The 14,643-nt window shown below is 42.6% G+C and overlaps 1 protein-coding gene across 1 annotated transcript in view; it reads left to right on the top strand.

The window, feature by feature from the left end:
* Positions 1 to 14,643, top strand: part of LOC136866702 (hemolymph lipopolysaccharide-binding protein) — a 62,442-nt gene that overhangs the window by 34,922 nt on the left and 12,877 nt on the right. The window contains exon 4 of the mRNA XM_068226815.1: positions 12,373 to 12,630. Within this exon, the coding sequence (XP_068082916.1) occupies positions 12,373 to 12,630 (258 nt within the window). The remainder of the gene's footprint in view (positions 1 to 12,372; positions 12,631 to 14,643) is intronic.

Raw genomic sequence — 14,643 nt, 5'->3', positions numbered from 1 at the left:
ACCAGAACGATTTGATTGCGATTCAACTTATCGATAACTAATAACTTCCACATTGTTGCTATGATGTACAAACCTGGGTGACTCATGAGAAGAACGTAATTACTTCTACTGTCAAGTTAGGGACATGGCAGAATAAATGCGGACTTTGGAGTCAAGAAACCCTCTGCGGCATTTCTACAGAACTGAAATCCGTTCTGAAGTTCATGAATTTTTGCCTAAAGGGGATATATTAAGGGAAATTGTACTATCCTATCATGCCAATGTTGAGATTGCCAAATTTGCCTTAGCATCTCTGTAACCTCAAAGAAGTTTGAAATATTTAATTCGGCATTTAGTATCTATTGTAAGTTCACTGAACTAAAATTGAATTTCATTTACGGTTGGAATAAGACTTATGGTTTACTTTCATATACAGTATTTTTCTAGAAGAACGCATGTTATAGAAAGGAGTCTATTACAAATTAGTACGATTTTGGGTTGATTGGTTAGTTTAACTATTTTTATGTGTTGATAAAATTTGTAAAATTACTCGTTTAGTACTAAAGAAATATAAAGCAAATTAAAATCACGGCCTTCGTAGGAGTGGAAGGTAAACCTGGCCACATAATGGGATAGAGTGGTTAGCTCTTTTGCTAGTTGTTCTACGTCGCACTGACACAGATAGGTCTTATGGCGACGATGGGATAGGAAAGGGCTAGGAGTGGAAACTTCGCGGCAGTGGCCTCAATTAAGGTACAGCCCCAGCATTTCCCTGGTGTGAAAATGGGAAACCACGGAAAACGAGGTTAGCTCTATACACGAGCACCTTTGTCCCCTTTTACTCATTCTTGTAGGTTAAGTGAACCCAGGGCCATGTACCTCTCCAAAAGTAGAAATATCTTTTCCAGATTGCCCCCTTTACATGGCGAGAATCGACCCCACGTCCTTCCGAAAGAATCGAACCAACCTTTACCGTCTTGGCCAGGTTAGTGAGATACAGGTATAGAATACAATTTTGAAAGTTGTCCGATATGATTAGTCACCACAAAAACACTTCATTCCTCTTCTGCTGCTCTTCCCACGCCGTGGTGGAGTAGCGACTACGAATTGTGTTGGGCGCTGTTTTATGGTCGAATGCCCATCCTGACGCAAACTTAACGTGGAAAGATGTTGCAGATTTATATGGTGGTTGGCAGAGTGTTGGTACAACTGTGTCCCTGAGTGGGTGGAACTGACTAGAGGCGACAAATTCCCGACCAGGCCGGGAATCAAACCCGGAATCATCTGAACTTCATCATTCAGTTACGGAGTAGGACAATGAAATATTGAATTACGAACCAAATACCAAGCACCCATACTCTTTTGACATGTACACAATGAAACTTTATTTACAAATTCGTGAAAACCACAGACTTCTCTGTCTATTACGTAGTTTCGAAAATACAGGGATCTCAAGACAAGCATGTATAAGCTATAACTTAAAAAGAAGCAAAATCCTGTGTATGGAAAAAGTGTAGTAACAACTGATTCACCAGTTCCATAAGTAAATCGCAAATGATTTTATAATATCTTCATTTTAGACTTTCAGCATTCAATCTGCAAACATCTGTGAATTTACTAAGCGCCTCCACAATACTCTCTTTAAAAATAGCTCGAAGGTCTCGTTTCGTCCCACATCCGATCTTTAAATGATCCAAAAATGGAGTCTAACCATTGCCATCTTACCTGTCTCTCTCCACATCCCTTACCTCCATAACTGAGACCATTTTCCTCCTAGGTAACCTAGCCTCCTCCATTCACCTTACATGAAGCCACGCCGAGCTGGTTTTTACGTATATCTCCATTTATAGAGTATATTCCTACCTTAACCGTTATTCCTCATTCCAAGTAACCACCTGCCATTGTTCCCATCTGTTTTTACCAGCAATCACTCTCGCTTCTTTAATGTCCATTACTTCTAACTTATGATTAAGAAATCCTGTGCTCATTTAGCTTTTACTCCTGTACGGTAAACTCGGCCGATGTACATAGGCAAGTCAATAAGTGTTTCCAATTTTGCTCTAATTATGTTCAGGTTGGCTTTATGGCGTGGTGTGCTCACCAGCCGCTAGATGGTACCGTTGTCTACGTCTGTGGTAGGTTTCAGCGTTATCAGATCAGTACAGCTTGTGACATAAAGTTTGCTGCGCCACTCTCTGTTTTTTTGTGGTCTGAGGGAGTACCAGGAGCGGAAATTCATAGAAGACTTTCAGCACAACACGGGGACAATAGTTTGCCACAGCGAAGTGTTTACCGGTGGACTGAACAATTCAAAAAGGGTCGCACCAGCGTAAAGGATGAGGAAAGATTCGGGCGTCCATCTGCAGCTGTACCTGATGCCAATACTGAACAAATGCGTGATACGATCCTGAATAACAGACGAGAGACTATTGATGACGTAGCAAACCATATGCACATTAGCCATGGTTCTGGCTGTTCTTCCTTGGTGCAAACAGAGAGGGGCGCGGCCATCTTTACGTCGCATCAACGCAAGCTGTACTGATCTGATAACGCTTATTTTATTTTTTTTGCTATTGGCTTTACGTCGCACCGACACAGATAGGTCTTGTGGCGACGATGGGACGGGAATGGGCTGGGAGTGGAAAGGAAGCGGCCGTGGCCTTAATTAAGGTACAGCCCCAGCATTTGCCTGGTGTGAAAATGGGAAACCACGGAAAACCATCTTCAGGGCTGCCGACAGTGGGGTTCGAATCTAATATCTCCCGAATACTGGATACTGGCCGCACTTAAGCGACTGCAGCTATCGAGCTCGGCAATAACGCTTAAACCTACCACAAACGTAGACAACGGTGCCATCTAGCGCTGGTGAGCACACAACGCCATAGAGCCTACCTAAAGACAATTAAAGCAAAATTGCAGATACTTATTGATTTGCCCTCGTAAAATAGTTTCCCTAGGGAAATGGGTTATTTCTTACAGAATACCATTGATTGCAACTTCGAGCTCACTGCATTAGCTTTTCTGCACCTTTATTCGAATTCACTTACTATACTGCCATCTAAAATAATACACATGCTAAATACTTGAAATGATCCACCTGTAACAGTTTTGTATTACCGATCTGACATTCAGTTTTAATGTTTTTCTTATTACTTGAGTCTTGGAAATGCTGTATCTCTTTTCAGGTTTCAATATATTAGATGTGCATGCTTTCAGCAGTTTATCATTAAGACCCAGCATAAACAAAGCTCCAGGAAAAGACAGGTGGAACAGGGTCATGGGAAGGAGAAAGGGGAGGAGGAAGTAGCTTCTGCAGCTAACAGGAAAGATAGGGCTGACCAGGAGGAGAGGGGATCAAATGAGATGGATAGGGTTGAGGCTCTGGTCATGGGGGATTCCGTCGTTAGACACGTGGGGAAAGTGTGTGGAGGAAAGGGAACCAGGGTAGAGTGCTATCCAGGAATTAGGTTGAGGCAGATGTTGAGGAAAGTAGAAGAGAGGGAGGAGGAGAAGGAGAAGGTGGTAGTGTTTCACGTTGGTACTAACAACGTAAGGCAAGCAGGTATAAGTATCAACATAGTTGGGGATGTGTGGGTTCTGGTAAATGCAGCACGGGTGAAGTTTGAGAAAGCGGAGATTGTTATTAGTGGAATACTGTGTAGGAGGGATACTGACTGGAGGGTGATTGGGGATTTGAATGAGACTATGGAGTGGGTATGTGGGAAACTGGGAGTGAAATTTCTATATCCTAATGGGTGGGTAGGAGATAGGGATCTGCGCTCAGATGGTCTTCACTTAAACCGCAGTGGTACGTATAAGTTAGAAAATGTGTTTGGAAGGGTAATAAGGAGGTTCATTCAGGGAAACGTGGTGGCCTAGGGAGCGGTGATAAGGGAAAAGGTAACTGAAAATCAAGTAGAGATGACGTGAAATTGTTAGTGTTGGACTGTAGAAGTATTGTGAAGAAAGGAATAGAATTGAGTAATTTAATAGATATATATTTACCAGGTATTGTAATAGATGTTGAATGGTGGCTGAGAAATGATATAATAGATGCAGAAATTTTCTTACGGCACTGGAGTGTGTATCGTAGAGATAGGATAGGAATGGTGGGAGGGGGAGTATTCATTCTGGTGAAAGAAGAATTTGTAAGCTACGAAAAGAAAGATGACAAGTACGAAATTATAGGGGTAAGGCTCATTTCTAAAGATAATAGGCAACTTGATATATTTGGAGTGTACAGATCGGGAAAGGGTAGCACTGACACGGATACAGAATTATTTGATAAGATATTCAGCTATGTGGGAAACGCCATGGAAAGAAATGTGATTGTAGCGGGTGATCTGAATTCGCCAAATGTCAATTGGGAAGGAAATGCGAAGGACAGGAAGCATGACCAACAAATGGCAAATAAGTTAATATGGGAAGGACAGCTGATTCAGAAAGTGATGGAACCAGCCAGAGGGAAAAATATCCTGGATGTGGTGCTGATAAAACCAGATGAGCTCTATAGAGAAACTGAAGTAATAGATAATATTAGCGATCATGAAGCTGTTTTTGTCGTAGTTAAAAATAAATATGATAGAAAGGAAGATCTTAAAAGTAGGACTATTAGGCAGTACCACATGGCTGATAAAGCAGGCATGAGGCAGTTTCTAAAAAGTAACTATGATCGGTGGAAGACGGTAAATAAAAATGTAAACAGACTCTGGGGTGGGTTTAAAGCAATTGTTGAGGAATGTGAAAATAGGTTTGTACCTTTAAGGGTGGTAAGGAATGGTAAAGACCCACCTTATTATAATAGAGAAATAAAGAGACTAAGAAGGAGGTGCAGACTGGAAAGAAATAGAGTTAGAAATGGCTGTGGAAGTAAGGAGAAATTGAAGGAACTTACTAGAAAATTGAATCTAGCAAAGAAGGCAGCTAAGGATAACATGATGGCAAGCATAATTGGCAGTCATACAAATTTTAGTGAAAAATGGAACGGTATGTATAGGTATTTTAAGGCAGAAACAGGTTCCAAGAAGGACATTCCAGGAATAATAAATGAACAAGGGGAGTGTGCATGTGAGGATCTTCAAAAGGCAAAAGTATTCAGTCAACAGTATGTAAAGATTCTTGGTTACAAGGATAATGTCCAGATAGAGGAAGAGACTAAGGCTAAGGAAGTATTAAAATTTACATATGATAACAATGACATTTACACTACGATACAAAAGTTGAAAACTAGAAAAGCGGCTGGACACATAAATGGGATTGTAAATAAAGAGTACAGAGCTCTGCACATGGTTATGAGGGTGTTTAGGGGTTGTAGTAAGGGTGTAAAGGAGAGTGCATATAAGTCTCTGGTAAGACCCCAACTAGAGTATGGTTCCAGTGTATAGGACTCTCACCAGGATTACCTGTTTCAAGAACTGGAAAAAATCCAAAGAAAAGCAGATCGATTTGTTCTGGGTGATTTCCGACAAAAGAGTAGCCTTACAAAAATGTTGCAAAGTTTGGGCTGGGAAGAATTGGGAGACAGAAGAAGAGCTGCTCGACTAAGTGGTATGTTCCGAGCTGTCAGCGGAGAGATGGCACGGAATGACATTAGTAGACGAATAAGTTTGAGTTGCGTTTATAAAAGTAATGAAGATCACAATATGAAGATAAAGTTGGAATTCAAGAGGACGAACTGGGGCAAATATTTATTCATAGGAAGGGGAGTTAGGGATTGAAATAACTTACCAAGGGAGGTGTTCAATAAATTTCCAATTTCTTTGAAATCATTTAAGAAAAGGCTAGGAAAACAACAGATAGGGAATCTGCCACCTGGGCGACTGCCCTAAATGCAGATCATTGATTATTGATTCGATTGATGATGTTATACAAATCTTAGGGGCAGCCTGGCCGAGATGGTAAAGGCGTGCTCGGTTTGCATGGAAGGGCGTGGTTTCTATTCACCGTCAGGTAGTCGTAAAACTTAAGAAACGAAGTTTCCACTTCTGGAGGTCCATATTTCCCTGAGGGTCACTCAGTCTACACCAAAAATGAGTAGCAGGTTAATTCCTGGGAGCAAAGGCGGTCGAGCGTAGAGCTAACCGCTGTACGCCATCAAGTGCCGAGGTTACGGATCGTGGAAGCCCTCCAAGAGCCTTCATGACCCATGCGGAGATGATAAAAGAATTCATATCTTTATCTTCAAAATATTATGGTATTTCCTACTTTTAAAGGCTCCGCTCAAGCTTATTCGTCTGTTAATATCATTCCATGTCATCTCTTCACTGACAACTCGGAAGAAATCGTTATTTAGCCTTGATTAGTTCGAGGGGAATTTAAAAAATGTGTACAAATTTCTTCCCTCCTTTTAATTTAGGTACAATTGGCCCTTTAGGGCTCGTTTTGAAATATTAAAGTAACTATTCTGAACCAACATCTGCAAAAATTCATGAACGAGCTTGTATGCTCTTGCTGTTCACTTAAGTCTTGGAAATGCTGAACGGAATTGCCACAGCATGCATTCTATGCTAGAGTGCAGAACAGCGAGGACTTCATTAAGATAAGTTCCAAATTCAAGTTTTTTTGCTAGTGGCTTTACGTCGCACCGACACAGATATGTCTTATGGCGACGGTGGGATAGGAAAGGCCTAGGAGTTGGAAGGAAGCGGCCGTGGCCTTAATTAAGGTACAGCCCCAGCATTTGCCTGGTGTGAAAATGGGAAAACACGGAAAACCCTCTTCAGGGCTGCCTACAGTGGGATTCGAACCCACTATCTCCCGAATGCAAGCTCACAGCTTTGCGCCCCTAACCGCACTGCCAACTCGCCCGGCAATTCAAGTTTTTAAGGATATAAATAGAAATAAACCAATGTTTATGCATTTCTAAATATATTTGAGTGTGATTTGATAGAATCTGATGATGTCATATTTTAATGAAGTCGTTTCTTTTACAGGCACATTTTTTTAAAGAAGGAACCCATACTTTCCAGTGTCGACTCGGTCAAACGTAAGTTAAAAGCTCTTCAGTGTATCGAACATACAGGTTAAACATAAATATTATACTACAACATATCTGTAATAATAATTTCGTGTGGTTATTTCTAGCCGAGTGCAGCCCTTGAAGGCAGACCCTCCGATGAAGGTGGGCGGCATCTGCCATGTGTAGGTAACTGCGTGTTATTGTGGTGGAGGATAGTGTTATGTGTGGTGTGTGAGTTGCAGGAATGTTGTGGACAGCACAAACACCCAGCCCCCCAGGCCACTGGAATTAACCAATGAAGGTTAAAATCCCTGACCCGGCCGGGAATCGAACCCGGGACCCTCTGAACCGAAGGCCAGTACGCTGACCATTCAGCCAAGGAGTCGGACAACATACCTGTAGAAAACATGTTATTAAACAAGGGATAAAATGCAAACTATAAACAAAGAATGATATCAAATTCTATCAAGTCACGTCTAAATATTTAGAAATAATATTTTTCTCTATCTTTGTTTAATATGTAGGAACTTATATTCTAGAACTTATTAATGACGAATAATGTAAGTTCCTAAATATTAAACAGAGACGAACATAAATATTAATTCTAAATATTTGAGTGTGATTTGATAGGACCTGATGATGTTCTTTTAGGAACGAAATATGTCATTCTTGGTTTAATAGTGTGTATTTTTACCCGTTGTTTAATGATGTATTTATCTTTACAGGTATGTTGTAGTATAATATTTAACCTGTGTGTTCGACACACTGAAGAGCTTTTAACTTACATCTTCAGCTATAGACCTACTGTAAGTTTTTTACCATTTGTTTTATTTTTCAGGTAGTTTATAAATTTATTTACTAAAAAATAGTTATAAATTAACTGAGTCTAAACTGAAAAGTGATGGCTTCAGATATTACGACATTTTGCAGCAATATTTCAAATATGCTGTGCATTTTTCTTTGGCTAAGAAAAACCGAATGGAGAAGCGTCAGACTACGAGCGTGCGATATACCCTTTACAACATAAGAGGAATAAAGAACATAGGCTCAAAAAAGCTGCTCCCAAAAAGGAGCCCATCTGGGAGTCATCAACTCACAGGCAGAAGATTATTTCCTGAAATCTACGTGTTATTGTCCGCCTCTGTGGTGTAGTGGTTAGCGTGATTAGCTGCCACCCCCGGAGGCCCGGGTTCGATTCCCGGCTTTGCCACGAAATTTGAAAAAGTGGTACGAGGGCTGGAACGGGGTCCACTCAGCCTCGGGAGGTCAACTGAGTAGAGGTGGGTTCGATTCCCACCTCAGCCATCCTGGAAGTGGTTTTCCGTGGTTTCCCATTTCTCCTCCAGGCGAATGCCGGGATGGTACCTAACTTAAGGCCACGGCCGCTTCCTTCCCTCTTCCTTGTCTATCCCTTCCAATCTTCCCATCCCTCCACAAGGCCCCTGTTCAGCATAGCAGGTGAGGCCGCCTGGGCGAGGTACTGGTCATACTCCCCAGTTGTATCCCCCGACCAAGTGTCTGAAGCTCCAGGACACTGCCCTTGAGGCGGTAGAGGTGGGATCCCTCGCTAAGTCCGAGGGAAAAACCGAACCTGGAGGGTAAACAGATGATGATGATGATGATGATGATCTACGTGTTATTTTGCTTCACCTCCTTCTGTGGATCAGTGGTTGAGTTTTGGTCTCCAGATCCCCATCAGAGGTCGTCGGATTTCTGAAGGATGGAGAAAAATTCATCCAGCACTCAATGTCGTCCGGTGTTGTCATGTTAATAAAGATCTCTGGTGACATGTTTGGTGTTTACTCGAGAATATTAATTAATACTCTGCTATGGTTCGCCCTCAGCTGTCGCTATTTTTTGACAGATGCAGTGTCTTTGCATCTATAGTGTCTCACATATGAACTCAGACCCGACGCACGGTGTTTGTACTCTACGCTACGGTACCTGTCGCGCGCGACCGCCCTGCTTTAAGCGTCTATACAATCTTATATGAAATCTTACCTTATAAAAGATGCTGTAAGTGTTGTCCTTCTTGGGTTATAACTGGTAACCACATTCTGACTGACGCGAGTGTGTTCTGCCACGGTGATGGTTCTGATTTCATTCATAATGTTTTATTTCATTTCATCCAGTGTGAGAGGATTTGTTTGATATACGTAGGTGGATCAAAAGGTTAGTTGCACTAACGCACCGCAGCAGCGCGCTGTGTGTCGCAAACGTGGGCACAGCGGAGAAAGGGACAGACACTGCCTACACGTCTGTTAGGCAGGTCGCTGTGGTGTCTCGTCTAGTATTGTGTGAATAGCGGCCAAATGCAATGGCGCGTCAACTGGACGCTCACTCCAAATATGATGTGCGTGCGACAATCCGATTCCTATGGGCCAAAAGGAAGAATTGCACGTACATTAATCGTGAAATTAGTGCTGTGTATGGGGAGCGGGCCATTTCCCGGCAAGGTATCGTAAAGTGGTGTCAGCAATTCGAAGCCGGACGCACGGATATCACGGACAACCATCGCGAAGGCACGCCCGCAACGTCCAGGACCCGTGCAAAGGTCAACAGTGTTAATGTGATCATTAGACAGAACTGGCGCATTAAACTGCGAGAAATCGCGACGCAGCTGAACATGTCGTATGGCAAATTGTTCGCCATTGTTTACGAGGACCTTGGATATCGTAAGCTGTGTCAAATATGGGTCCCACGTCTTCTCACCGATGAGCACAAGGGTCAACGTTTCCAATCCTCCCTGGCATTTTTGTAACGCTATGCCGCAGACGGCAACGGGTTTCTGCGGCGAATCGTCACAGGTGACGAAACGTGGGCCCACCACTTCACCCCCGAAACGAAGAGAACATCAGTGGAATGAGTGCACCCCTCATCACCACAACGAAAGAAGGCCAAGGTTCAACCTTCAGCTGGTAAGGTTATGGCGACAGTGTTCTTTGACATGGAGGGTTTGCTGCACGTGGAATGCATGCCGAAAGGAACGACGATCAACGCGGCGTCGTATTGTCAAACGTTGCACCGATTGCGATTAACGAGAAGCGCCGGTGTGATTTTGTTGCACGATAACGCAACACCTCACAAGGCCCGCCAAACGAGAGAACTGCTGCAGCGTTTCAAGTGGGAGGTCTTGCAACATCCACCTTACAGTCCCGACCTAGCGCCATGTGACTTCCATCTGTTCGATAAGCTCAAAACGGAGCTCGGTGGTCGACGTTTCCAGACCGATGAGGAGATGAAGGCCGCTGTCTCCGAGTGGTTGCAGAACGCTGGAGGAAATTTCTATGCATCCGGCTTCGACAAGTTGGTTGTGCGTTCGCAGAAATGTTTGGAGTCTCTTGGAAATTATGTGGAAAAGTGACGTTACAGGGTATGTCGTTATAGTCGTGTTGCTGTTGTATAGGTGATGTAATAAATGGCCATAACTGGAAAGTGCAACTTATTTTCTGATCTGCCCTCGTACTTTTTCTTACAGATTATCACACAAGTAAAAATCACACACTGTTAGATCTGGAGGACGAGGGGATAAATAGACCAGCACTGATCACTCGCTCTGCAAACACTTCCGAGATTGTAAGAAGGAATCTTCTTCTGTATGAGCAGGGGCTGAATCTTGTTGAAACCACCCACGCGATTCTTCTTCTTCCGTTAACTGATGGAATAATGGCGTCAAAATGTCATCTTGGTACCTCTCTGCATTTACTGTCATCTCGTAAAATGATAGGCCCAATTATTCGTCTTGCACTAACAGCACAGGAAACACCAATTTTCCTATCATAATAACGGATTTCACAAACACCGTTAGGATTTTTCTGCACACCAATAGCAAGAAATATGACTGTCACAGGACCATTGTTATGAAACCAGAACTTTCATATACAAAAATATGGTGTTGCAATGATAACTGTCTCACCATGTTAACGGCTGTGGTTCAGACTGGCAACTGATGCTTCCCAGGTCGAACACATGCAGGCTGCTTGCAAGGTCGAGAACTATACGCACGCCTCCCATTCTGCAGCTGCCGTAGCGCAGAGTACAAACACTGTGCGTTCGGTCCGGGTTTATATGAGAGACCTTGTATCTCCAGGCAAAGGTCAGAGCAAACTGTAGCTTTTTCTGAAGTCTCAGTCCCATCATGGATGTGGCTGTATAGAAGCGGCTGAGGTAAAGGTTGCACTGAGTAATGACATTCAGAGCGTCTGGATGCTGTTCGGATTAACTTTCTATCCCAGAGAAGAAAGCAATAGCAAACTACCTCACTCCTCATCATGCATCTGCGCCTCATAATGGTACCATCGGTTTTTCCGATTTCTCTACAACCGCCTCTCCTTTGGTAATGACTTTTGAAGATCCAACCAGCCTCAGAGTGAAGACTTGACATAGATCGCCCAACAGAGATCTGTTTCTCTACCATGTCGTAGAGTACAACGTAACTTCGAAATGCCAGCACACGGTAACTGAGACCATACGGTTATTATTATTATTATTATTATTATTATTATTATTATTATTATTATTATTATTATTATTATTATCAGTTTATAAAGGACTTCGCAGTTCTTAGTAACAAAATTGACGAGACAAATGATTTTCATAATTGGAGTTCAAAGTTACCAGTTCAGACCCAATATCCGTTATGATGTACACCTTTCTCTAACTCTAATCTCCGTTTAAAACTTTTGGAGTACCTCTTACATATATACGAGGGGCTTCCTGGCCGAGGCGGTAAAGGCGTGCTCGGTTGGCCCGGAAGGACGTGGGTTCGAATCCCCGTCAGGAAGTCGTAAAATTTAAGAAAAGAGATTTCCACTTCTGGAGGTGCATACGGCCCTGAGGTTCACTCAGCCTACACCAAAAATGAGTACCGGGTTAATTCCTGGGGGCAAAGGCGGCCGGGCGTAGAGCTAACCACTCTACCCCATCGCGTGCCGAGGTTAACAATGGTGGAAGCCTTTACCGTCCACCCCTCCAAGGGCCTTCATGGCCTGTACGGAGGTGACTTTGCTTTTTTTTTTTTTGAGATATATACGGATGGCTGTTATGCTTTTTAAAACATATGCACGGTAGTTTGCAAGCCAAGCTTAACGTGAACTATGCATGTTAAACCCAGTCTTATCGACTTTTTAAAGTAATAATATGCCATTTCATGTTATAGGATATGTTACCTTTTGCACATGAAGTCTAGAGCTATATGTGCTTGAAAGAGCCACCGACACCATTAAGAGAAAACTTAAACCTGAAAAAAGGCGTACTATAAATGCAAAAGAAATATTTTCCTTAAGATCATGTTTATCTGAAGTCCTTTTGGGAAACAAAGTTTAATGAAAAAAATAGTTTTTCTAAGTATTGGGAAGAACAGGTCTTGAAAAGGTTACTGTTATGTAAAGGTGCTTATGTTTGGAATTTTACCTCCATGCATTTTCCCTCCGCAGGTTCTCCACCTCTGGCCGGTCCAGGGTACCAGCTGTTTCCCGGTATGGGTTATTATAAACTGCACCTTAGTCAGAAGAATTGGGAGGAGGCTCGAGTGACCTGCTTCCAGGAAGGAGCCCATCTGGCCATCATCAACTCGCAGGCAGAAGCAGATGTCTTGGGCGCGATCTTCAAACTATATAGTAGTGCTGCCACATATGTGGCATTCATCGGCTTCCACGATCATTACTTCGAAGGGCAGTTTATCACAGTTCTTGGTAATTGATCTCACTCGTAGACTTATACACTTGTGAGGAAAAAACAGTAAAAACAGAATCACTATAAAATGCAGCAGTGCGGTTGTTACATTAATAATTAATCATCAAAATAAGAACTCAAATACACGTACGGTACTCAGTTAAATTCAAAAGGTAAATTAAATGTTACGAATAGGGAAAGTATATACACAAATGCAGTAATATTCAAATAGCGACGTTACAGTTCAGAATAGCGGGGAACGGAGTTTCATAACTATGGGAATAATGTTAACTTAATACTTACGATGTGATTTGTTAAATCCGTGTTGCTCGCATTTTGCCGTCGTCTGGTTTGCGAATGTTGACTGTGCAGTCCTTGGTCCACATGTAAAGCAGTCCGCGGAGCTCCACTACTGCACGAAGGATGCTCAAATGGCAGGTCGTCAAATTTCCCGGATGGGGATACCACTCCCTTTTAGTTTCCTCTTGTTATGGAACAGTCTGTTGTGGTCTCTGTTCGAAACAAATCTAACTATTATCGGGCAAGGTTTCTGCCCCGTCTTCGGACCAACACGGTGACTGCGAGAAATAGTGACTAATTGAATGTCTGCTCCTATTTTTCCTGCAACTTCCATTACAAGGTGGTTAGTGTCTTTCCTTTCAATCAATCAGGGGGCACTACGTGTAGGGGGGCTTGTCCTTTTCCCCTGGCCTTCCATAGATACTGTAAAGGTTTATGGTAAATAAGTAATGAATGAATGAAAAACAGGAACACCATACAGGCGAAGATTGTTTCTCCCCTGGCATTGCTCAAGGTCATCAGTCCGAGAGATAATTTCTTGCTTAGAAGATGTTGTTAACTCCTCCAAGCTTTACCGCAATTGTTCAGTTTACTGTTTTACACTAAGTTGTGTCCTGAGTTCCTCATTGAAAGTCTTTAACACGCGCAGTGCCTCCTCCTCTCTATTTAAAACATTGGTTTCAATGTTGGCTGTAACCGCGGTGGCTAGCACCCTCACTATATACGTCAGACTCCTGCAGTACGCGCCGAATGGTGTTCTCCACGCTAGTGTTGGCAACACATTACTTACTCTGGGATTGGATGCAAGCATGACGCTCCTTCACACATCAATCACTTAATTAAAGTATAATAACAAAACTGCAGCTTTTACTTACTGTACCTCCCAGTTAAACACACTTCACACCCAGAACAATGCTCACCTCACTGTTTTACCCCTTCTAATTTCATTTTGTCCGGGAGCCTCCCAATTCACATGTTAGCCGCGCGGGAATATTGGATAGCTGAGATTCAGAAACCAAGTGTTGGATTCCAAAACCAGCAGCAGACGTGGACTCTGACTACAATTTGTTGGTCATGAAATGCCACCTGAAGATGAAGAAATTGAAGAAAGGAAGGAATGCAAGGAGATGGGATCTAGACAAGTTGAAAGAAAAGACCGCGAGGGGCTGTTTCAAGGAATATGTTTCACAAGGACTAAATGAAAAGGCTGAAGGAAACACAATAGAGGAAAATGGATAGTCGTGAAGAATGAGGTCTCTAGGACTGCTGAAGAAATGTTAGGCAGAAAGGAAATATCAACTAAGAATCAATGGATAACTCAGGAGATACTAGACCTGACTGATGAACGACCGAAGTACAAGAATACAAAAAATGAAGAAGACAGAAAGGAATAGGCGATTAAAGAATGAAGTGGATATAAAGTGCAGAACAGCTATGGAAGAATGGCTGAAGGAGAAGTGCAAGGATGTTGAAGGTTGCATGGTTCTAGAAAAAGTGGATGCTGCATACAGGAAAATCAAGGAAACCATTGGAGAAAGGAAAACTAAGTGTGTGAATATTAAGAGCTCAGATGGAAAACCACATATAGAGAAAGAATGCAAGGCAGGAAGATGGCAGGAACATATCCAACGGTTGTATCAAGTTAAAGACATAGATGATGTGGATCTGGAACAAGAAGAGTCTCTTGATGCTGATGAAATGGGAGACCAAATTTCGAGGTCAGAATTTGATAT

This window comes from Anabrus simplex, chromosome 3 (assembly GCF_040414725.1).
Source record: "Anabrus simplex isolate iqAnaSimp1 chromosome 3, ASM4041472v1, whole genome shotgun sequence".
Taxonomy (NCBI): domain Eukaryota; kingdom Metazoa; phylum Arthropoda; class Insecta; order Orthoptera; family Tettigoniidae; genus Anabrus; species Anabrus simplex.
Note: the sequence above shows the minus strand (reverse complement) of the source record. Positions and strands in the feature narration are given on the sequence as shown.